General features: G+C 40.5%; 1 protein-coding gene across 2 annotated transcripts; it reads right to left on the reverse strand.

Annotated features, from left to right (window-relative positions):
- Positions 1-468: 468 nt before the first annotated feature.
- On the reverse strand, positions 469-24,580 carry FUNDC1 (FUN14 domain containing 1). 2 transcript variants are annotated; one of them, XM_075589736.1, is made up of 5 exons: positions 24,452-24,580; positions 17,847-18,003; positions 11,792-11,867; positions 7,093-7,221; positions 469-1,116 (listed from the first exon to the last, which is right to left on the reverse strand). In XM_075589736.1, exons 1-5 carry the CDS (start codon positions 24,516-24,518, stop codon positions 1,039-1,041), a joined length of 507 nt encoding a protein of 168 aa, XP_075445851.1. In that variant the 5' UTR covers positions 24,519-24,580; the 3' UTR covers positions 469-1,038. The 2 variants fall into 2 exon arrangements, with proteins under 2 accessions (XP_075445851.1, XP_075445850.1); XM_075589735.1 differs by lacking the exon at positions 24,452-24,580 and adding an exon at positions 18,400-18,460.
- Between the last annotated feature and the right edge of the window lie 1,549 nt (positions 24,581-26,129).

A 26,129-nucleotide genomic window follows, 5' to 3' on the forward strand; every position in this document is an offset into this window, starting at 1 on the left:
TTTTTGACCCGATACACTTTAAAATATAAATTGTGTATATAATACAGTAGTTACTATTCAGTTCTGATATAACCTAATGCAGTGGTTATACATATGCTCTTCTAAATTTCACAAGAATATGAAAACCTAAGTGTGGCAATTTAAAGCATACTTCAAAATCAGTACTTTAATCTTACGGTTTTGATTCTCTTGTATCCCTAAATAAGGTCTTCTTTAGATTCACATTGTAGGCTTTCATCATTGTTATGACTCATCTTGTATTAATGCAAATAAGCAAGTATGCATTTTTTTCTGTAAATCCATCCCTTATTTTCATATAAAATTGTAATTTGTTCCCAGAATTCTCTATTATTTAAAATGTATTATTGAAGCTCGCTTGTATGGTCTTAAAACTCCCCAAAAACAAACACCAAAAAAACCTTAACATTTAGTCATAGTTCGATAAAGAAAAGCTACACAATGGTAATATTACAGTATATTCTTGCTTTTTATTTGTGCAAGTTCAAACTAGTCTGTTAAATATATATCTGTAGAATGATTTTTTTTTTATAACATTCGCCAATGGAGATTTGCTTGCCAATTACAGTACACAGTTTTGGCACTTGCCAGCCCCCCCCCCACAAGTTTAAATAAATACAAATGTACATTTAAGAAACAAGTAACAGTAACATGAAAATATGTTGCTCTTTTTCATGGTAACACAGTCATAATAAAACAAAGAGAAAGTAATAAAACACCTAAACCCAACAGCCACCAAAACAATGTCTGTAAATTAACAGCAATGCAAGGAAAGAAATGTCCATAAAATAACTAAACAAAATTCAATCCATTAATGTATTTTAGGCTTCGTCTGCACCAGGAGTTGTTTTGCAAGCACTTCCTTATTTACTTATTTAAAGAGAAAACCCTTGAAATAAAAACAAAAAGCATCTTTAGGTATATGTCGGATATTTCCCAATTCTCGAATCAGGAGTTGTATTTCCTCAACTCTTGAAAACAAGATGAGTCCTCCACGTCTCTTTCCTTTGCCACAGCTCCCTAAGAGGCAAGACCTAGTAAGAATCCTCCGACAAATCCACTGGACACAACAATATTCTGTTTGATAAACTCTGTGGACTGCAAAAACAGAAAATAGGCGTTTAGAATGAATATCATTGTAAGACCATTCTAAAGAAAAGTGCTGCATTTTTAGATGTATTTACGATAAAAAAAAATTATAACTATTTTTATAACGATACTTTAAAAAGGGTACTGGCTTGCATGTCAGAAATACAATATTCAAAAACATATATATTGGTGTCAAGTACCACCTATAGGAGTAGTTTGTAGCAGTTTTCTTTAATATTTGTGGTAATGGACACAGAGACCATATAACAAGTAATAGTACAGGCTGGAACTCGTGAGAGATACAGGCTTTAAGACATTATCTGCCACGGATTTATTGCACACTTATCGCTTGTCTGTATTTGCCTGGTCACATAAAGCAAAAAAAAAAAAAATGTTTGTTTTGTCTCATAAAAAGTACTGCTGTTATTTTCCCATCAGTGGGAATGGGTCTGAAGATGGGGTCAGCCCCCAAAACATTGCCCCTTTCTATTTTCTGTAAATACTTAATTTTGTCGCTGGCGATTCCCAGCAATTTGTTTCTATTTTCATTAGAAACTATATCTTACGTCACCACTACACGCTGTCCACCTTGTCTTGTTAGCTTGCTCAGCATCTTGATAGCTGCCTATAAGTATCGTCTTTTTTGTTCATCACATCTATTCATCATACAGTAGTTACATAGTAGATGAGGTTGAAAAAAAGACATCCGCCCATCAAGCTCAACCTATGCTAAATTTAGACAACAGATAGTGAGTGTGTGGATAGAGAGATAGAGATAGACATACACGTGTGTGTGCGCGCGCACACACACACACACACACACACACACACACACACACACACACACACACACACACACACACACACACACACACACACACACACACACACACACACACACACACACACACACACACACACACACACACACACACACAAAAAACCCAGTTATCTCAAAAGGGGAAAAAATAAATCCCTTCCCGACTTCAAGAATTGGCAATCGGATTACTCCCTGGATCAACATCCATCCCATGTTTACTTATTTGGTATATCCCTGTATACCTTTCCTTTCTAAAAAGATGTCCAACATTTTTTTTAACAAATTTCTTGTATCTGCCATCGCAGTCTCCATGGGTAATGAATTCCACATTTTAAACTGCCCTTACTGTAAAGAACCCTTTCCTTTGTTGCTGGTGAAATCTCCTTTCCTCCAACCTAAAGGGATGCCCCAGAGTCCTTTGTACTAGCCTTGGGATGAATAGTGCATTTGAAAGCTCCTTGTACTGTCCCCGAATATATTTGTATATAGTTATTATATCCCCTCTTAGACACCTTTTCTAATGTAAATAAATCTAATTTAGCTAGCCTCTCCTCATAAATTAGATTGTCCATCCCCTTTATGAATTTGGTGGCTCTTCTTTGCACTCTCTCTAGTTCTATAATGTCTTTTCTAAGGATTGATGCCTGAAATTGTACTCCATATTCAAGGTGTGTTCTTACAAATGCTTTATAAAAAGGGGCATAATTACTGCTGCGGCCAAGTTTATTCGAGCATTTGCCCGTTCTTGGCCGCAGCAGTAGCCTGGCGCGCGCCCGAGAGTGACGGGCGCGCGCCGAAGCAGCGGAAGAGCGCCCTCCGATCGGGGCGCTCTCCCTACCGCTGCCGGGTCCGCCGGGTCCCCCGGAACCCCCTGCCGCTGTCCCGCGATCGCGGGACACCCTCGGGGAGCCCCTGGACGCGCGTGCAGGGGGCACACGCTCCCGAAGACGCGTGACCGCGCGTCTATGACGCGCGGCACGCCGAGGGGCGGCCACTAGCAAGCCGGGAAATCTCCCGGCTTGCGGTACCGGCCACACTCGAATAAAGTGTGTCGGTACTGTATGTTTACTTCACTTTCATCCATTGCCCGTTTAATGCAAAATACTGTAAGATCCCGTTTGCCTTTGCAGCTACTGCATGAATTTGGGCACTATTGCCAAGCCTGCTTTCTACAAGCACTTCCTAAATCCTTCTCCATCAAGGATTCCCCCAACTAATCCCCATTTAATTTTTATGTCGCCTGTTTATTCTTGCTTCCCAAATGCATAACCTTACATTTATCAGTATTAAACCTCATCTGCCATTTACATTGCCATTTAAACCTCATTTGCCATCATAGTTTATCATTGTATTTATTTCATGACACTCAGTTTGTGATATGACTCTTGCTTTAACATTGTGCAAACTATTCTTCACTATCATACTTATTGATAACAGCTTAATGCTATGGCCACTTACGATATCTTTATATGTGATACTACCAGAATGTTTTTTGCTTTTTTTCATTGACTACTTTGATCTCATGTAGATTTGTTATCTTTTGAAAGCGGGATACCATTATTTATAATAAAGTATCCTTGGGAACAAATGTTAAATTAATAAATCCTACCAAACAGGTATTTTCTTTTCATGTGTGTTTCTCCAGGGCAGTGCACACAAAATTCTACCTGTAGGAGGTCCACTATATATGCACACCTCTGTTCCACAGGTACCCTAGTCTTGTAGTACTTAAGATGAAGAATATAAACATACATGTTGCTACGTCCCAATACCAGGGCTCAGATTTGTTGAAGTGGGTAAAATGGGTAATTAGGGAGGGCTTGTAGAACCAGGGGTAGATCCCATGAGGGAAGTGGTACTCTAAATTAAATATTCTACGTTTGGCCTGAAAGAAACGTGCCATCAGATCCAGTGTGAATAATTGTTTGCGCAGTAATGTTGAAAGTGCTAAAAATATGTGGACTTCTAGGGAACAGACACTGAGCCCCAGATCAAACCCATTCTGTAAAATTCCAGAATTAATGCAGTGGACTGATTTCAATAAATCAATATCTGAGAGACAGCACCACTGTTGAGAATGCTGCTAAACTCTGTAATAGATCTTGGAGATAGAATCCTTTTTTCTTGGCAACGTTTTCAAAACGTTTCTGGATAACACTCGTGTTTGTACCAGCTCTGCTCAACAGCCAAGCTATCTGTGACAGGGTAAATTCCCTGTCTAGTTATCAAACGTATGGATGGTTGCTAAATCCAGCCGTGATTGGGTTACATCCCAGGCTGTGTTATTTAGTCAGTTCTCAGCTGGTTCATTAGAGAGCTTTAAAAGCCTACTTCCCCTCCCAGTCTGTGTTCTAGGATAACCAGGAGCAAATATTCTGGGGCTTTGAGGAGAGACGGAAACCCTGGATCAAGTCTGTTTCCGTAGATACTTTGACTATACTCCGAGACTGCTGGACTTTCATAGCCCCTTTAGCTACAAGACTATTTACTCTATGGAGGGCACAGCACTAACGTGACTAAAGACTGGGCCTTGCTGGCAAAGGGCACAACTCTGTTTTGGACTTTTTTGTTGTTGATGGTTATACTATGCTGAAAGTAAGCTCTTTTTAGGTTTCATGTTTTGAGACTGAATTAAAACTTATCCTCAGACAACCCACATGTCATGGTGTTCTCACTGCAACACCGTCAAAGCCCAAATCTTTGGTTTGGGGGTACTGAATTGGCCACTGTGAAAGATCTGTGTATACTGTTAATTTCCATGGCTGACCATGTACCATGCTGATCAGCAGAGGGAACAATAGTCACTACTTCTGCATTGTCCTGCCTTATTTTCTTGAGCACCCTTGGTATTAGGGGTATTGGAGAAAACGTGTTGGCTAGATGGAATTTATTTGAAAGTCAGCATATGCATAAGAAGTGTCTGGGTGAAATATTCTTGTATAGAACGTCAAACATTTTATTTTTGGCTGAAGCCATTAGATCTATTTGGGGCAATCCATTTCTTTACGATCCGTAAGTACATATTGTCTAAGAAACTATTCCCCCACAGCCACTATTTTCTGATTTAGTATATCCACTTCCATATTTAATTTCCTGGGATATATATTTTTTGGTTACGTTTTCCAAATTTTTCTCTGCCCACCTTAAGATAGGAGATGTGATGTCAAAGAGCTAGACACTAACACATAAAAAGCGCTCAACTATTAAAACAAAATTGTGACTAACCGTGCTTACAGTGATGGCTTATACAACAAAGATAACAAAATAATCAATATCAATGGTGAACAATAAATACAAAAATACTAAACACTATCTAATAAAGTGAATAAATATCTTTAAACTGTGTACCAATTACTTAGAAATTACACATGCATAAAATCCCAACTTACTGGGGGACAGAAGTAACAGGATGGCAGCCTTTGGACAATATAATATAAATCCTTCCACAAGGATCTATCTGAAAAACAATGTTGATATGAGCAAAACATGTCCTAGGTGCAGGCCCTGATATACAATACCAATCCAATATGGAATACATATTGGACTGGTATTGTATATCAGGGCCTGCGCCTAGGACATTTTTTGCTCATAACATTGAAGATAGGAGAGACCTATTCTAATACAACCAGACTTCTAATTACCCCTTGTTTTCTTATGTGTGTTACAATCGTCAGATTGTCTGATTGTCCATTAAAAACGTTTTCCTTTCATCTCTGATGGGAAGATCATTGCCTGCATTACCGCTCTTAAGTATAAAATATTTGCAGGAGTCTCCTGATGTATTATGGATAATTATACTTGGGCCAACTGAAAACCTAGTTGAGCACCCAACTTGCATCTGCTGAGCAATCTTGGTCTTCCAAAAAACAAGTGTAAACCGGTAACGGAGCGCAAATATTCCCCTCTTGGCCCATGAGGAAGTTCATTGAACGAAATGCGTAGGGCACAGATGAGCTAAGAAGCCAGGAACGCCATCACTCTGACAAACAAGGAAGACTGGCATTCAGCCCCGTACATGCCGCAAAGCAACAACCCTTTCCTGAAGCAACGTTGTGGACTCTGTTTTGTACAAGGAGGAAGGAGATGTACTGTGTGAGCTCCAGCGTTGTGCGCTGACCCATAGTGGTTCCACTGCTTTGTTTTAATCATTAAAAGCATATTTGCACTGTTCTGTTTCTACTTATATGAGGGAAGATCCTGTCTACCAATACTGATTATCATTTGACCTGTTGCTATTTGATACAGAGGTTAATATCCTCCGAATGCCTGCTTAATTTAGACACAGTAGAGAAAAGATACAGTGCGCACTGTCCCAGTAATCTTTTTATCTTCCAAACGGGAGTAGTAGCTGTTCCTCTGCTGCTCCTATTTTCCCATGATCAGCGGGGTAAATCCGAACAAATAAAGCACATCCCCTGATGAAGCGTCATTTAGACTCGAATGCGTTGTGGTGAGGTCATCACGCAGTTACGTGATACCGTGACGACTGATACCCGGACGCTGCCATCCCTTTACCTCCACGAGGACGCCAACTCCAAACTGTATCCTCCGCTCTTAACTGCTGGCTGGACTGTTTTCCTGATTCGATCTGGGACTGGGATTGTGGGGTCCTGGTTTCTACAGATCCGACCGTCTGTGGAAGTGTCCTTTTGGATGTGCGGATAACTGGATCTATGTAATCCTATTTTATTATAAGTGCTATTTGTTCCTTTTTATATACATTTTATTGTGCTTAAAAATTATTTTGTTTTTCTTTTGCGCCCTTTTTGTTTTAGATTTATTGATTTAGACACTTAATGAGTGAGATTATTCAAAGCCCTTCTATTTGTTTCATTCAGAAACTTCTTTCCTATTGTCTCAGTATGTATGTAAAGCTTTATTTAAATAGCACCATTCATGTACATAGCAGCATTCACAGCAGTAATACACGTAATAACCATATAAATACTACATAATACAAATAACACATAATGGGAAGAAGTGCTTCAGACATAAGTGACAATTAGGAAAAGGGGTCCCTGCCCCAAAGATCTTACAATCTAATTCATGCATACTCTTTGTTATACAATATTATTGTCCTCCATCCCACAGTGTACTGCCCTGGGGATTATGTTGGCGTCATTAATAAGAGATAATAATAATACTAATAAAAAATAACCTCTTACCTCTTCAATTAAATTGTTAATTTCGGGTGCTGCTTTATTTGCTTGCTTTTTTATCTTTCTTTTTGCCTTGTTTACATCTTTCTCAACTCTGTTCCAATCTATTTGTACATATCCACCGTGACTGGCAATCTAGAAAACAAAATAGACAATAGATTAAGGCCAAAATAGCCAGTGAACAATAGTGACATTTTTATGGATATGTGGAGCTCCTCTGCTGGGCACCGTACTAGTTAGTCAGCTGAATATATGATGTAAATCAGTACAAATTAATTTCACTTGGTTAATTTAATTTAAAAAGCAATGCAATTTTTTTTCCAAAAAAAGGGGGTATGTCATAAACACTTAAATTATTTTAAACTATATAAACGGTATCTGCAGGGCTAAATAAAATTGTTAGTTGATGAGTATTTTTTTCCAATCAACTTTTGAGTATGCAAACAGGGTGGTGCCGTCTATGTTCCAGACTGGGGCTTGCTAACCAGAACCAATAGAAAAACATCCAAATTCTTCCAATATAGGACAACGTCGACTACAGAAGCATATATCGCTGTTAGAATAGCTACAAACAACCTGTTCAATGCACATTTTCATCTGAACCTTTATTAAATTCATACCAGTCTTTTCCCACCACTGCCAATACAAGCAATTTAGAATCATGTAAAAATTCTTAAAAAAATAAAGTCAAATTCTGATCCCTTAATAAGCAAACATCTACTATTTGGCTAATTTCTACCAGCTATGCAGAATTACACAAGAAAGAAAACCTAACTCGATGTGGTTAAAGTGTTTTCAAATATTCAACAGGTTAATACTGCTTATATCAAACCAATAATCTAAGCAAAGGTATTGTAAAAGTAATAACTATTTTTGTATTATTTGTGGGTTTCCTGTGAAGCATGAACTGCCTCTTCTTATAACCGCTGATCCTCCTTCAAGCTCATTCCCACATCTGCATGAGTCAGGATGTGACTTCAAGAAGAAAAAATTAAGGGCAACATCTACTAAATGGTGCTGTGCCAAAAGACCCCTTACGACAGAGATATATAACATGGGCACCACGGGAAAATTTTAAAAATTGTGGGGCACCACTGGTCTTCGGTCCTCACTCATCATACTCGCCTCCTTCTCAGTTGTAAAAATACACCACATTAACTCCCTTCTTACACACGTCACCTCTTACTCAGCGAACTAACCCCACTTCTTTCATACTCTAAACCAGGGGAGCGCAAACTTAAGCTGCCCCCCAACAAACAAGGTAAGTTTCGTTGTTGCAGAGGCCTCGCGCTATCCCCTGGTTTGCGCACAGCTGCTCTAAACCAGAGTTTCCCAAATGGGGTTCCGTGAGGTAAAATGAAGGGTTCCGCGGGAATAAAAATAAAATAAATTAGGCTGCTGCTCCTCCTTCGGTTAACCAGAGCTTCTGGCAGGCAGGAGTGTCCGGTGGCGGCCCTTCCGGTTGGAGGGGGCGGCAGGCTGCAGGAGATAGCGGCGTCGGAGCGGCCGCTGGGGTTCACCAAAATCAATTCCAAAATGGCCACCGGGACCGCACAGAGACCAGCAGAAAGCAGATCGGGAGCTGGGTCTCTCTCCCCCCCCCCCCCACCCGTGCCCGAGATAGAGGCAGTACTTTGCAGCCACAAGGAGTGACTGAGACACCAACACCACTGCGGGCTCCCTTCCCCCCCTACACCACGGGGAGAGAGGTAATACGGAGAAGCACAGTAGTGAGAGGCCGCAGGTAGAATTGGGGTAAGGAACGATAGGACCAGCAGCCGAAGCAGGTGTAACTTTTAATTCAAAGGTATTTGATCTTGAACCAAGAAAATGTGTCGCCTGCGGCGCATTTTATTATTTATTTTATTTATGTGCTACGCTAAAAATATTTAAAGGGTTCCATTATGTTATACAAAATATAAAAGGGTTCCGTGACTAAATTTAATTGGGAAATGCTGCTCTAAAACAGTCACACCCCAGTAACCTTCCATCTCACTCCACCCATACAGACCACTCTCTCCCATCCCCTGCACACACACCTCCTCACTCAAGGTCTTCACCTTCATCCCCATACAAATCCATCATAACCCCCCACAGAGCAGCAGGCAGTGTTTTTCTCCAGGCACCGCAGAACCCTTGGCAGAGAGTCACAGCACACGATTGGTACCACAGCACCCCAGTTGAAAAAAACTGCCTCATGGCCTATTCAAGTAGATGCAAGGTAACCTATCACATTCTGTAGCACCTCTTCGAAAATATGGACCTAAATTTACCAGAGTAATGTGCTAAGCTAGTTTAATATAGTTTTTATTTAAGTTAATTCGATAAAACGAAGAAGGTAAGGTAAGGGTTATAAAGCATTACTAAATTACAAGAAAAAAACATTACAGCTAGCTATTAAAAAAAAGTTCCCAGTGTGCAGTTGCTAAAGACTGAAAAGGATGTACAACAACCTCTCTCAAAACTATACTTCTAAGACACAGGGCTCTTTTTCCTACGAATGACTGCCTTTAAGAGTTAGGGTTAATATTTATAAATACTATGACCATTTATAAAATGGGTTTCCTATTAATGAAAGTAAAGCAATATGATCCTGATTACACACAGATGTTTACTTGGTATAAAACTGCAATAGTCTACACAAAAAAAAAAAAAAGCATCAACTCAAATATATGACCACGGTCACCATGAAATGTAAACTGATGCCCTGAAACTGATCGTTATATTACAAGCAAAAATCTAAATAGTTTCTTAGAACAATGCAGTCTTATGGTATGCTGAATAATTGAAGTGATTCCTTGCACATAGCTTAATGTAGTATTGTACCTAAACCAAAAGAATACAACAGCTTAGTCAAAGTCTGTCATGCCAGAGGATCTGGCCTTGGCTAGAAGGCCAAGCCTCCACATTTAACACTGTTCAATCATGCCAGGGTAAACAGACAAAAAAAAACATATACTGTACCTCATACCTCATAGTATTACTGATCAAGAGTCACATGATTATTATAGCTGCCACACACAATGTAAATGTTCACATTTTCCTAACACCGAGATGTTTGATGAGCTAGTCCTAGTGAAGCACGCTTTATACTTATACATTCTTCTACTGTGTATTACGGTGTTAAAAATCCTCTCTTTATTGGTTCTTTGGAATGGCTGGGTGTTTTCTTTATTTTATAATTGGGACGGAAGGGAAAAAAAAATAAAGAATAATCCCCTTTCCTAAATCTCCACTCCAAAAGTAAACAAAAAAAAAAATTGAGTACCACTGTCACAAAGTATCTTTTGGCATAGCACCATTTACTAAATATTTCACCTACTGCTGCCATTGGCTCACTTTGGGCCAGATTCACTGAAGGATGTTAATCTCTAGCACATTCTAATAACCATTCAAACAAATAGGAGTTAAGACGTGCTAAAAGCATAGCACCCATTAATCAATCTATGACTATGATCCCAAGAAGTGTAATTGCACCTTTATAATGCTTATCCACATGTTAAAGCATAAACATGTTTTCTTTCTGCTCTCCTATTACTTTGAATCATTATATATCAGGTGCAATAGAGGAAAATATGTAATAAAGTATGGTCCCAAAAGGGATCAAGAAAAGACCCTCCAAATACATGCACTCTATGATAAAGTTTTAATAAGGTAAGTATTAGAAATTAATTGGCTTCTATGGAGCTATAGAGTCTTCATTAAAAAGAAAAATAATAAAATTTTATTACATCAAAACCCTTCCAAGCAACACTGGTTATATATGGATACTACTATTTAAAGTGTAAAAACCTCTGTTGTATACTAGCCTGGAAATGAGGGATATATAGCCTTTTTTACATATTCAATTTGGTGTGTAATACATCTGGTATTAATCCTACAATATAGGAGGCAGCATACATAATACCAAACACATTGTGATTCCTTCTGGGAATTAATAGTACTTTGCTGATGTCATAGTAATATTGTACTTCCCCTACGGTTGCATTTAATAACAAATTGCCCATATAAATCTTGGGTGCCGAATATACGCAATATTACTCTCCTCTACGGGGATTTTAAACATTGTTTGTTCTTTTTTACAATTAATTCACAGTCACATTTTTTTGATGTAATAAAATTTTATTATTTTTGTTTTTAATGAAGACCCTATATCTCCATAGGAGCCAATTAATTTCTAATACTTACCTTATTAAAACTTTATCATAGAGTGCATGTATTTGGAGGGTCTTTTCTTGATCCCTTTTGGGACCACATGTTAAAGCAGCAGATTTTGTCAACGTGTTCTTTTAAATGATCTGAACCATTATATCCCGGGGAGCTGATCTGAGAGCAAACCAGTTATCCGGAAAACAAGACACGGATGTCCTGGATTTCTAATAGTGACCACAGCAACCATGTTCGTAGGTTTTTTTTGTTTTCTCAAATTACAAAAATTGTGAACGCTTGTCGCTCGGGAACAGGTGGGGTCCCTGGGAGTCAGAGGGACCACAGATCAGCTCAGAGGGAACAACAGGTACAGGTAAGCTACAAATAATAATAATTTTGTGGGATTGCAGCTTCAGTGCAAAATGTAAACAATTCATTGCTTCAACAAATGAATTTCTTTTTGTCACCGATAATGATTTCAACCTCATGTAAAGTGCCATATGGGAGTCCAAAATTAGATAGATTGTCGGTGTAAAGTAACAATGTGTATGCTTACCTGAAGCAGAAGAAACCCTCCTCCTACTGCTGTTGCAGCGAGTTTTCCAACTTTTTGAAACAAAAATCCTGCACACCTAAAAAAAAATTTAAACATAAATCCTTACTATCATAGTAGGGTTGTTTAAAGCATATAATTGTAGACATTTTTTTAAAATAAATAATTACAATGTACATAAGGGAAATCATACTGCATAGGTAATACATGACAATCCCTACCAATATTAGAAAATAATAAACATTACTCCGTTGTAAAAAACAAATGACGTGTGTATGTCAGTCAGTATATGTATACACACACACACACACACACACACACACACACACACACACACACACACACAATACTGTTAAGAAAGTATATTAAAGAATATGGAGTTGCATTATATAAAAGTATTAGTAATAACATAATAAAAAAAACGACAAGTCCATAGTCCACAATATATCTAAAAAAAATAAAATGTAAAATCGCTATAGCGCGGTCAACTAAGAAAGGCATTGACATTTTAAGGTCTCCTCTTTGAAACTGCTTCTTCTATATCTGTCTGTCGGTGAGACTAGTGATATTTCTCCTACACCCTGCTTTCTAGCTTCCTGGATACAAAACACAAAATTGCAGCCAGCAAGAAGAGGAACAGTATGTTTTGCAGCTTCAAAGAAGGCAAACCTTTATAAACATACATACAAAACAGAAATAGCCGTGTTAGTCCAGTTGCGACAGTGCAGAATAAATACGTTCTTCAGTATTAGGTGATACCTTTTTTATATCACGAGATAGAGATAGATAACACACATACAGGACACCTGCAAGCTCATATTAAACCCCCAAAATAACCACAACATATATATAAGCATATAGGTGTCACAGAGGAGTGCTACTGAGCATGGCGATATATATTTAAAACCAGAGACAGAACATGAAACAAAGACAGAGCTCAGTGCACATCCAGTGAAACCGATACACGGTACAGTGCCTAAATATATATGTATAGATATCTATTAAATAAAATGGTCTTTTAGTTTAACATTTTGGCCAAAGTGTTGTAAGCCCGAGCCACTACACGGCAGACCACATCTCAAGGGTCCCCAACACTAATATAAATTCTTAATAATCTGTGCATTACCAGGAAGAATGATTTATAATAAATCATTCTTCCTGGTAATGCACAGGTTATTAAGAATTTATATCAGTGTTAGGGACCCTTGAGATGTGGTCTGCCGTGTAGTGGCTCAGGGGCTAACAAAACTGTGGCCAAAATGTTAAACAAAAGACCATTTAATTTAATAGATATCTATACATATATATTTAGGCACTGTACCGTGTATCGGTTTCACTGGATGTGCACTGAGCTCTGTCTGTGTTTCATGTTCTGTCTCTGGTTTTAAATATATATCGCCATGCTCAGTAGCACTCCTCTGTGACACCTATATGCTTATATATATATATATATATATATATATATATGTTGTGGTTATTTTGGGGGTTTAATATGAGCTTGCAGGTGTCCTGTATGTTTTACAAATCTTGTTCAGCTGGTCTTAGCTGATTGGAAGGTGGCTCTTCCTATCTTGTTGAAGCTCACCCCCTCCCACATTTAAATGGTTTAAAGCACACTCCATAGCATCTCCCACTCTGAGGGGAACTTGCTTGCTTGCAGTATGTTTGTGACAAATCTAATACAGAGTGCTTTTCCTGGTAATGTACAGGTTAATAAAAGCTTCAATCAGACTTAGAACTATGCAACTAATTTTGACAGATTTATTATAAATCATTCTTCCTGGTAATGCACAGGTTATTAAGAATTTATATTAGTGTTAGGGACCCTTGAGATGTGGTCTGCCGTGTAGTGGCTCAGGGGCTTACAACAATTTGGCCAAAATGTTAAACTAAAAGACCATTTTATTTAATAGATATCTATACATATATATTTCGGCACAGTACCATGTATAAGTTTCACTGGATGTGCACTGAGCTCTGTGTTTCATGTTCTGTCTCTGGTTTTAAATAGAACACACACACACACACACACACACACACACACACACACACACACACACACACTGAAAGGCAGGGTTGCAGACCTGCCTAAGACATGTGAATGTGCTCACAAGTGATCTTTTATTTTGTATATACAATACGGTGGAGGTTTCTTGATGCCTTTTTCACCCACCATAACTTAAAACGTGATGATAAACCCTACAGTCTTGAAAATGCAAAGCCAGCAGTACAACCAACTTCACACTGATACCCATTAAGGTTGAAACATGTCTGTGAATGGTTTCTCTGGCTTTGCATCCGATTCCCACGCTGTGCTTTAAAGCTGTGTTAACAGCGAGCATTAGCTGATATGGGCTCTATGTAAGAATGGTTTTTCAGACAAAAAGGTGACACATTGTGTGCTCATTTGCATCTCATTTCCCAGAATCCCTTGCTGCAATGGAAGCACTGTTTGCTGGGGATAATGGTGAAAGGCAGGGTTGCAGACCTGCCTAAGGTTGCGTTTATAGTGACGCCGCCGTCGCGTGGGCTTATAGAAAGCGCGAGGTGACGGAGCGATGGGAGTGACGCTGGCGACATGAATTTTTTAAGCTGTTCAAATTTGATTTTTCAGAGGCTGTCGCCACATGTGACAGCCTCTGAACCAATCAAAGACCTGGTCGCCTACGAAGTCGCCGGAAAGCAAATTACAACTTTCGCTAGCGGCGACAGGTGATGTCATCCGTCACGTGCACTATAAGTGCAGCCTAAGAGATGTGAATGTGCTCACAAGTGATCTTTTTATTTGCTATATGCAAAACGGTGGAAGTTTCCTGTTGCCTTTTTCACCCACCATAACTTAAAACGTAATGATAGAGATAGATATCTAGAGATAGAGATCTATATATCTAGAGATAGATATCTAGAGATAGAGATATACAGCTAAACCCGTTGTAGCGTGGTCCTCGGGTGCCACCCGATCCGACCGCACTATAAACCAGGGTCACGCTAATTTAAAAAAAAAAAAAAATGCCCGCTGCGCACCCGATCGGGAGGAGGGAGGGAAGAGGTGGCCGGCAACCCTACAGGTCCCCCAGTAGCCACCGTAACTTCCCCTAGCAGCCTCACTTCCCCCAGTAGTCCACACCGATCCCCCCCAAACCAGCCACGCTCCAATCAACCCCCCCAGCCAGCCCCGCTCCAAGCAACCCCCCCAGGGAGCCCCGCTCCAAGCAACCCCCCCAGGGAGCCCCGCTCCAAGCAACCCCCCCAGGGAGCCCCGCTCCAAGCAATCCCCCCAGTCAGCCCCGCTCCAAGCAATCCCCCCAGCCAGCCCCGCTCCAAGAAACCCCCCCACCCCAGCAAGCCCCGCTCCAAGAAACCCCCCCACCCCAGCAAGCCCCGCTCCAAGCAACCCCCCCAGGGAGCCCCGCTCCAAGCAATCCCCCCAGTCAGCCCCGCTCCAAGCAATCCCCCCAGCCAGCTCCCCTCCAAGCAACCCCCCCAGCTAGCCCCGCTCCAAGCAACCCCCCCAGCTAGCCCCGCTCTAAGCAACCCCCCAGCCAGCTTCGCTTCGACCCGCCAGCTCCGCTCCGATCCCCCCCGCCTGACCCGTTCCGAGCAACCACCCAGCCAGCTCCGCTACCCCCCTCCCGATGCCAGCTCCGCTCCGATACCCCCCCCCCGATGCCAGCTCCGCTCCGACACCCCCCCCCCCCGATGCCAGCTCCGAGTGCGTGCACTGCGTGCACCGAGTGCGTGCACTGCGTGCACCGAGTGCGTGCAGTGCGTGCACCGAGTGCGTGCAGTGCGTGCACCGAGTGCGTGCAGTGCGTGCACCGAGTGCGTGCACCGACTGCACCGAGTGCGTGCAGTGCGTGCAGTGCGTGCAGTGCGTGCGCCGAGTGCGTGCAGTGCGTGCGCCGAGTGCGTGCACCGAGTGAGTGCAGTGCGTGCACCGAGTGAGTGCAGTGCGTGCACCGAGTGAGTGCAGTGCGTGCACCGAGTGAGTGCAGTGCGTGCACCGAGTGAGTGCAGTGCGTGCACCGAGTGAGTGCAGTGCGTGCACCGAGTGAGTGCAGTGCGTGCACCGAGTGAGTGCAGTGCGTGCACCGAGTGAGTGCAGTGCGTGCACCGAGTGAGTGCAGTGCGTGCACCGAGTGAGTGCAGTGCGTGCACCGAGTGAGTGCAGTGCGTGCACCGAGTGAGTGCGTGCACCGAGTGCGTGCACCGAGTGCGTGCAGTGCGTGCACCGACTGCAGCAAGTGTGCGCACCGAGTGCGCAGTACGTGCGTGTGCAGTGCGTGTGCAGTGCGTGCGTGTGCAGTGCGTGCGTGTGCAGTGCGTGCGGTGCGTGCGCAGTGCACTTTTTTTTAATTGGGGGTCCATGCTCAAACCGCGTTATAAGCGATCCGCGTTATAGCGGATCGCGCTATAACGGGGTTGAGCTAGATATAGATATATCTAGAGATAGAGATAGATGTTATGGTGGGTAAAAAAAGTGGCAAAAACCCTCCACCGTAAAGCATATAGCTAATGGAAATATTACTGTGTGCACATTTGCATGTCTTAGACAGGTCTGCAACTCTGTCTTTCACCATTATCACCCAGCATACAGCACTTCCACTGCAGCAAGGTGTCCTGGGAAATGACATTCAAATGAGCACACAGTGCCACCTTTTGCTTCAAAAAAATAACACATGGTCCCCTATAAGCTTATGTGTGCTGCATTGTACAGCTTTTGAACACAGCCTGGGTTAAGATGCATAGCTAGTAAACCTACCCACAGACAGCTGGTTCGACCTTAATGGGCCACATCAGTGTAAGGTTGGTTATACTGGCTTTGCAATATGAAGCTTTGGGTATGTTCCACCACACATTAGTTAAGTTATGGTGGGTAAAAAAAAAAAAAAAAACACCGGTGGAGGTTTTTTGTTGCCTTTTTCACCCGCCATAACTTAAAATGTACATTATAATCCTAACCAGCTTAGAAAATTGCAAAGTTAGTACAACAAACCTCACACTGATGAGACCCATTAAGGTTGAAACATGCCTGCGAGTAGTTTGACTAGCTTTGCATCTAATCCCATCTTGTGCTTAAAAGCTGTGTGAACAGCATTGCATTTGCTTATATGGGCTCCATGTGAATGGATATTCCAGGCAAAAGGTGACACATTGTGTGCTCATTTGCATGTCATTTCCCTGAATCCCTTGCTGCAGTGGGAGCACTGTATGCTAGGTGATAATGGTTGAAAGGCAGGGATACAGACCTGTCTAATACATGTGAATGTGCTCACATAGAGATCACAAAAAAGACCACATAAATGTGTATCGATTTTTTTTTTTTTTTAATAGGGAAATGGGAAAGGACAGACACAATAGGATGTTAAATCAAATAGCAGAACTTAGTGCCGATATAAAATAAAATGTATGCGAGTGATGGAAACGCCGACTGCAATCCTCAGGAACAACCTTCTTCCTCAGCAACTACAACACAAAAAGTTTATTTTAAAAAAAAAAGTGTTGTAGTTGCTGAGGAAGAAGGTTGTTCCTGAGGATTGCAGTCGGTGTTTCCATCACTCGCATACATTTTATTTTATTTACATCGGCACTAAGTTCTGCTATTTGATTTAACATCCTATTGTTTGTCCTTTCCCATTTCCTTGTTTATTTATTTATAAAAATGTTTAACCAGGAAGTAATACATTGAGAGTTACCTCTCGTTTCCAAGTATGTCCTGGGCACAGAGTTATAAAAAAAATACATGGTTACATTAAAGAACAGGGGTTATACAGTCAAATCATTGTCTACCCTTCTTGTTATATATATTGTTCTGTGTGTCTGTACAATTATATATTTTTTTTTTTCAGATGTGGTTTAAAAAAAAAAAAATAATAATCAATTACTCAGATGAGATCCCTTAAACAGATCACTGGAATTTAGGTCACTGTGCTGCAAGGAGGGGCAAGACCTAATTTACGAAATTAAAGGACACAATATCCACGTTTCTCACATATCTTGTGTAAATTGTTAACTTTCAAGCGTTCCTTGGAAAAAAATATATATATAGAAATCTCACCATCCTGTCACTCCACCCATTACAATCTGCGTAGCTACAGAATATTTTTCTGTAATTGGCCCAGAATTTCGTCCAAAAACCCGACTCCACCAATGGTGACGTCTGGCATATTCTGTTATATCCAACACTTCATACGATTCATCATCACTGTTGGGATCTTTACAAGACAAAAACCAAAGTTACACACAAAGCAGGACAAACGTATATAGCCTATTGTTTTGACAGTGTAAAGGAAATACAGGTTATACAATTTGCTTTACAAGAATAGATCATGAAAACATTTTCAATACGCTCATAAGGGTACCCATAAATCATGTTTTTATCGATTTCCTATATGTTTACGATTTTTTTATTAGACAGTGATTTCATAAATATAAGAATACTTTCTATGGTAACCTGGGTAACATGTGCATATAGCATGATTTTAAGAAGATTATCCATGAAAAGCGAGGGAGTGCCGATTGGGGCACTATTGCACTGAAACTCCCATTGCAGTCAATGGCCGGGTCCCCAGTGGTCACGATGACATGTTCGCCGCACACCAGAGACTCACCTCTAGTGAGGCAGGCCCCAGAAGCTCCTTCTGTGTGCACTCCCATCTCATGATGGCGCGTGCGCCGGCAGGGAAGACAAGAATGTTGTCTTCCCGAGCCGCGATAACTTGCTCGGCGGGCAGCCAAAGGAAGGGCAGATATGCTCCGCCATGGCCGCGCTCCCCATCTCTCTCCTACAGACCGCAGATCGTAGCTGTAATCTGTGCACGTGCCGCCAGGCGCGCGTGCAGAAGTGAGCACTGGAGCCATAGCCAATGAATGACCTCCTAATTTACCACAAGAAGACCGTAAACAAATTATTTTAAATAGGAAAGTCCCAGTCTACATTTGACTTATCACAGAAATAAGCTTCCAAAAACAAATGTGATCAAGCATAAATTAAAAAAAATGTGACTAGTATTTTCTGGGGGAAAAGAAAAATGTTGATTCCTATTGAGAATTTCATTCTGCGCCGTGCAGGATGTCATTAATTTCCTTTACCCTAAACCTGTTTGGCTAGCTCTGATGATGTGGTTAGAATTGTATCTGCCTCCACTCAGGACCATGCAGGTGTGCTGTCTATAAATGGGGAGGGTACTCATCTTACTCAAGCAGTGACATCCCAAAAAAAGGCAATAATTAAAAGAAGAGTCCCACATTTCAGGTTACCGCAGTAATAATCAGATGAGGAATATCCCTACCATATGTTGGATGCAAGAAGGGACAGAGTTTCTCCTTGGACAAAAATGAAATTCAGAGACCTATAAATATTTTAACATTTAGTTTTAATCATGATACAAATATACCTAGGGAGTGGGTTGGGGGACTACACTTGATTGTGATGTACAGTAACTGTGCAGGACAGTAGCTTGCATTGGCAAAGTTCCCCGTCTTATCCATATTGGCCCCCAGACAGGGATTGCAAAATGTACAAGAAGAAAAACTTTCCAGCAGCAAACAAAAGTTCTCTAAATTGCCAAAGAAATTAACACAGTCAAATGTTTGTTTTTAATACAGGTAGTCCTCGTTACCCAACGTTTCACTTTACAACGAATGCCATATCCAATGCAACCCTAGAGGCTGTTTTTTGATGCCGGAATGCGTTATCCAATGCTCGCCGCCACTGATTAACATGGGACTCACTTTACAACGGTTTCACTATCCAACGTTACTTCCAGAACGGATTCCGTTGGATAACTGACTCTTGGATATATGACTCTACATTTAAACTAGCAATAGTCTAATCTGGACCAGGGAGCCCTCTGGAGCTGAACTGCATAATTCCAGGGGCTCCTCAGAGCCTGAGAAGTTTACCTTTTAATTGGTTTGTAGAATCGGAGGAAACAAGATGGCCACTGGACTTATCCAATAAAGCAGTGTCAACTAGATTTTATCTGAAACTATAGTTGACCTGTTGAGAATAGTGGCATTCAGCTCTGGATTGACCCCACGGTTCTGATTAAAAAAATTAAATATGTGTAACAAAATTGCTGTTTAAAAAAAAAAAAAAAACACAAATTACATTAGTAATTTATATGATCACACATAAAAAAAATATGTATTAAGCAATGTTATAGTGACTATTTTCCTAACAAAAAGAAAAAAGGGTGATGTAGAATTAGCGCTAATGATATAATAATGAACAGTAAACCCTATATAGGGGTAGACCTTATGGGGTGTGAGGCAGCCTGGTGGAATACTGATAGTACAATCAGAGATGAAACAAAGACAAAAAAAGAGATACCGGCGCCTAATAAGTCCAATTAGGTGTTAATCCTGGATGTCCAGATGGAATAGTTCAAGTCCCAACGATGATGACTTAAGCAATCTTGTAATCATAGGGTGACCAGATGTAACTTCATCCGTGTAGTATGGAACATGGAATGAAAAGAACACAGAATTTAGTGCAACACAGCTAACAGAAAATCACAGACAGACTCACAAACCAGTACAGACAAGACTGACAAAAACACACAAACGCAAAGCTGAAAGTAAAACTGAAGCGCTACTCACAGGACGGCTATAGAATACATGCAATGAGCGATGAATAGGCGGATGTAATCTGTCCTCCTTGGGCTGGGAAGTTTAGATGACCGCTACGTTCCTCCATACACCGTGCTCCTCGAGACCGGAAGTGACGTCACCGGATACTCCGTCACAGATAGGCGGGACTGCTGCGGCCTCAGTATGTGTGTACTATTCGGCGCTCATTGCCTGTATTCTATACCCGTCCTGTGAGTAGCGCTTCAGTTTTTTTCCACCGGACCGGCTTATTCTGAGTCTTTTCGTCCCACATCTTATTATTTTTATAGTTGTATTCAATTAACTTTTTACTTTCAGCTTTGCGTTTGTGTGTTTTTGTCAGTCTTGTCTGTACTGGTTTGTGAGTCTATGTCTGTGATTTTCTGTTAGCTGTGTTGCACTAAATTCTGTGTTCTTTTCATTGCATGTTCCATACTACACGGATGAAGTTACATCTTGTCACCCTATGATTACAAGATTGCTTAAGTCATCATCGTTGGGACTTGAACTATTCCATCTGGACATCCAGGATTAACACCTAATTGGACTTATTAGGTGCCGGTATCTCTTTTTTGTCTTTATTTTCCTAACAACCTATAGTTTATATCAGGTGTACACAAACTTCCTGCACTGCACCCCCTGTACCAGATCCCCTTTTGAGTCGCGCCTCCCCCCCTTACCTTTAATGCGGCGTCAAATGATGCCGCGGGGTCTTGTGATGTAATTTGACGTCGCGTTGACGCCCGTCGCCATGGAGACGCATGGACAGAAGCTTGGTGAGTTTGCAGAGGCCTCGCGCTGAAGAGCGCGGGCCACTGCAACCGCCACGCCCCCCAAAAAAACTCTTACGTCCCACCCAGTTTGCACACCCGCTGGTTTATATATTGCCTGAAACACCATTAAACATTTATTTCCATTTTTATTATTACGCTCCAATCATACTCCCTGAAGTTCAAAATGTTTGCAAGCGATCAGCATGATGAGAAAATTAAATAAAACAGCTACACAATATTTGAATGAACATAATCTGTTAATACATCCAGAGAAAATATATGCACAGCGTTACCTTACATATTTTTCCTTAAGCTCCAATTCACTTGTACGGTTAAGTAAATTAAACTTTCCCCTGTTCATCATCATCATACACACACACACACACTTTGAAGTTATTGATTTTTTTTAAACAATTTTTTACAAGATGTGACAGACAATGTGGCTTTAGAAGAGACAGGAAATTATCAAAGTGATTCAAATAATCTGGATGCAGAGGCTTTTTAATTTTTACAACTGTACATTCTACAGTCCGTAAAATATTTCAACGCTATATTGTAAAATGACATTTTAAAAATACTGAGATACTAGACTGGTTTGTTCAATGAAGAACATATTTAACAATGCATTGCAAGTCTCCACTGAAAATCCCTCTCTCAATTAAATGTTTCAAAAGCTAATTACAGAATACAACGCATGATTGTAAACTCCAATTTTTTTTCTTTATTTTATAACTTTGTATATTACTAGCTTTAAGTACCCCCGCCCCCATCACTTTCCTTTAATACCTTTTGATGCCCCCAATTCTTTCTACCTCTCTTCTCTAGCATTCTTACTTTATCCTCACATGCCAACTGACGTCCTCTTTTTTTTGTCTGCTTGCTGTGTAAACTTTAGTTATCAGCAGTGTTCGACAAACCTATACATTTGCTCGCCCCGGGCGAGTGGATTTAACCCCCGGGCGAGTAAATATTGGCCCAAGCAGCACACGTTTGGTACTAGGTGGCGAGTAGATTTTTTTGTGTGGCGAGTAGATTTTTTGGTGATTTGTCAACCACTGGTTATCAGACTCTCCTTATCCGCCACTAGGCTATGTGCATTAAGATGTCACATGTCAGATGCATAGCCTACCAGGCATAACCCCCAGTAGCTTGTCAGAGAAATTGTAATAACTCAGAATTAAAAATAGAATGTATCCAATTTCCAAACAGACTTAAAAACCTGCTCCTTGATCTCAGGAACCATCATGCAAAATTTGGTTATGATATCTTAAGACGTATCCAAATGCATTGTGAACAGTCTACTTTCCCAAAAATATAGTAGACTATTAGTCCAGTTCAATAAAGCCCTGCTATTGTAGTTGGCACTTTAGAAAAACTTTATATACATCGATATTATATTGTATTGTATATTTATCTATATAGCACCAACCATGTATGCAACGCTCAACTGAGATATTGTGGCCCATATTTACGAAGCTGTGTTATTCCATAAGACACTTTCCAGCGCTGGAAGACAACAACCCAATTCATAAAGTGTTTTATGGTGTAGCACATATTAGTAAGGCCGAGCTCATGGTGGCAGCGTCGCTACGTGCCTGCGCTTGCTTCCGCGCGAACTTCCGAGACTCTTACCTGATTGCCTATGGTAGTTCCTCAAGTGCCCCCGTAGCTGCGCGTACCGACACTGCTACATTTTGCCACCACAACTCAAATTGAGATTTCAGGCTGCAGTCGTGTGATGTCAGCGTCACGTGAGCTAGTTCAGCAAATGAGGGCGAACCATCTCCGTGACACGTTCGCCACGCCACCTCACCCCCCAATCTCTTGCAGCTAGCACACACATCACAGGGGCTGCAGGAGTGCACGACATGGCGCGCATGCGCCACAACCATGCGCTCGGCCTAACACATGGGCCTATATCCATATGGCTGCAAAACACAACCCACCTCAAAAAAATACAAAAAAAGTTTCCATAATAGCACCTATATCTAGCACCAAATATTTTTTTCTGTCATGAGGTAAGAAATTTTCATAAAACGTAACAAAAAGTAAGCGAGACAATAAATACAGATACTAAAGTCAAAGTCTGTGCCAGTATGATTTCATGTGTCAATTGTTGTACAGTATTCCAAACATTAACAAATCATGTAAGCACCAAAAATTGCATTAGTCCAATAATCTGTTTTGTACTAACAATTAATCTATCCAGATCTGTAAAGTCCCGTCAAGTAAGTCTTTGCAGTAGTGGTGCCAACTTTTTGGAAGCATTAAAGCAGCAATACTACATTCCCCTTTTCTTCTTTCTTATTTTTATATATAAAGCATGCGACAATGTATAATTGTACATTCTTACCTAAACTGGCAATCGTTTGGGGCTCCTGTTATAAATCCGGATTATGTGACGAAATGGCAGCCTTCTGACTGTGCTGCAGTCAGTGAAATGCTGCAGCCGATATTTAACATTATATTACCAAGTGTAACATTATTGTTACAGCGTTCAGCATAATAGACTTGCTGTCTGGAACACAGCCACAGATATAGGATTTTTCAAATTTTGCTGCTTTAAACTTCAGAATATGGGTTTCTTGATTTGGACAGAATATAAATATGTCACTCTGATCCACACTACACGCTGTGGACGAGTTAACCCTCCGGTAACCAATGGTGAAGAATCTGACCTGGTGATTAGAGGATGAAGAACTTCAATAACAACAGAGGAACTTCAGGGTAGATGTGGTCCTAATAGATTCCCTCTCTTATGTCTGCCCTTAAACTCTTTGCTCTCAAACTATATAGGCCGGTTCACTTTCATCAGTGAACTCAAGTTTAATTGGAGTCCAAGTAAGGACAAAATAAATATTTCCTATGAATTTGTAAAAAAAAAAAAAAAAAAAAATTGTCCAAGCTCACTCTTTTGGGTGCCAGGGACCTCGGCTTCTCCTTCAGATATATAAATGTTACAAAAATGTCTCCATCTCATGAACAGATTACCCTCCCCCTCCCCCAATTATCGAGGGACATGAACAGGTAACCCCCCTTCGCAGCTAGAGGTGGTTGATATCTCACTTTCAGAAGCACAGCAGGGAGCCTCTCTCCTTGCCTACATCAGTGACTCTCCTGTAAACACAGAGCAGTGAAGCCCGCACCACACGGACCCCGAGGAGAGAGCTATGTATACCTGATTAAGAAGAATACAGCTTCGCGGATACACATTCTTTTGACTAAATCGTGATCTTATATATTAATGTATCTCACCACCGACCCATTGCACACCTACCTCCCTGAGCAGCCATGACTCCGGCTCCTGCAACTGTTATTGTTGTCTGTGACGTAGGCACGCACATATGGGAAGAGCACGGACGACGCTACGTCCTTAGCTCAAACTTGTCAAAGCCGCAGCCCCGCCTCATCCTGTTTTGGTGTGCGCATGCGCAGACGGGAATGCTGGCTGCAGAACTGCTAAACTGCTGGCAGGGGACTACAGTATAGGGCTCCGGGATGATGGGACTAGAGATCATATTACCAACCTACTGCCAATAGCTCAAACTCATGAGATTGATCATTTTTATAGGGAGTTAAAAATAATTCCAATGGAATATGTGGAACTTGGTTCGTAGTGTATTAAGCATTTGTGTCAAAGCAGTCTTGCTGGAGAAAATAGCATTGAATGCAGTACAGTAGTAGTGAAAATATCCCCATCAGACAGTTCATGCGCATTAAACGGAACGGTAGCAATGAAAAAGACTTTGAACAACAATTCGCACTGCTATTTGAGAAATGTATTCAAAGGGGATATGAAAGTAACAAAGGGGATATGAAAGCATTATCTAAAGTCACAGATATGGACAGAAATTCAATTCTGATTGGTAAGGTAAATAAATTGCTAAGTATTGATCAAGTTATTCATTCAGAAAATAAAACAATACCAGAAAATCAATTAGTATCAGTACTTTTGTTACGAATTATAATGCAACGAATTATAATGCAGTGAGCTACAGTATGAAATAAAAAATATAATTAATAAAAATTGGAGGATTTTAACAAATGATCTAATTCTTGTCCCACATTTGGACAAAAAAACAAAATGTATCTTCCGTAAAGCTAATAATTTAAAGAACGGCCTGGCCCCTAGTGATATTGGTACTAATTCTACATCAAAAACAGTTGGCTCAAGTCAAAGCCACCTGGTAATTTTTGTTGTGATAAGTGCAAGGCGTGTAAACTTTTAGGGTAAACAGAGAAAATGTTTTGAGTCGTTTGTCACGGGGGAACATTTTACATTTGATGATTGCATTTCATGTACTACTACTTTTGTAATCTATCTCTTGGAATGTCCCTGTGGCAAACAGTACATAGGACGTACGAAACGCCAGTTAAAAGTCAGAATTTTGGAACATGCAAGAAATATCAAAATTGGCTATGAAAGCATAGCGTGTCACGCCATTTTAAAACCCATCATAACAGTAATCCATTACAAATGAATTACGTAAGTATACAAATTGTAGCCCCTAACCGTAGAGGAGGGGACAGATTAAAGGCACTCTCTAAACAAGAGAGCTTCTGGATCTCTAATATGCATACATTATCACCAAAGGTTTTAAATGATGAGTTAAATGTGTGGTCTCTTTATTGATTTAGATATGCATTAAAATCGATGGATTCCATCTTTATTTAATTAATAATATTTTTGATGAATTATTATTAATATTTTTTAAATCAATATTTTTTTGTATATATTTGTTGAGGTATTGTATTTAATATTTTAATAATTAATTTAACATAAATTTCTCTGACCAGATTATCCAATCCTAGTTAATATTTGTTCATTGTCTATTTTAGAGTATCTCTTAAAACTTTGTACATAAACTTCAGAGTTTTGTGTTTTAACCATTTATCTTGAGATGTCCTCTCATTTGCTTCACAATTAAATGTCTATTATTTAGTGGATCGTATTA

Source organism: Ascaphus truei, chromosome 3 (genome assembly GCF_040206685.1).
Source record: "Ascaphus truei isolate aAscTru1 chromosome 3, aAscTru1.hap1, whole genome shotgun sequence".
NCBI classification, from domain to species: Eukaryota; Metazoa; Chordata; class Amphibia; order Anura; family Ascaphidae; genus Ascaphus; species Ascaphus truei.

Bases quoted from the DNA above. Each gene is read 5' to 3' on its own strand.
- FUNDC1 (XM_075589736.1), bottom strand. From the start codon at position 24,518: ATGTGCGTGCCTACGTCACAGACAACAATAACAGTTGCAGGAGCCGGA. The intron at 11,868-17,846 runs GTGAGATTTCTA...ATTTTTTTTTAG, and splicing joins ATGGGTGGAGTGACAGGATG to GTGTGCAGGATTTTTGTTTC. The intron at 1,117-7,092 runs GTAAGAGGTTAT...CTGTTTTTGCAG, and splicing joins TTAACAATTTAATTGAAGAG to TCCACAGAGTTTATCAAACA.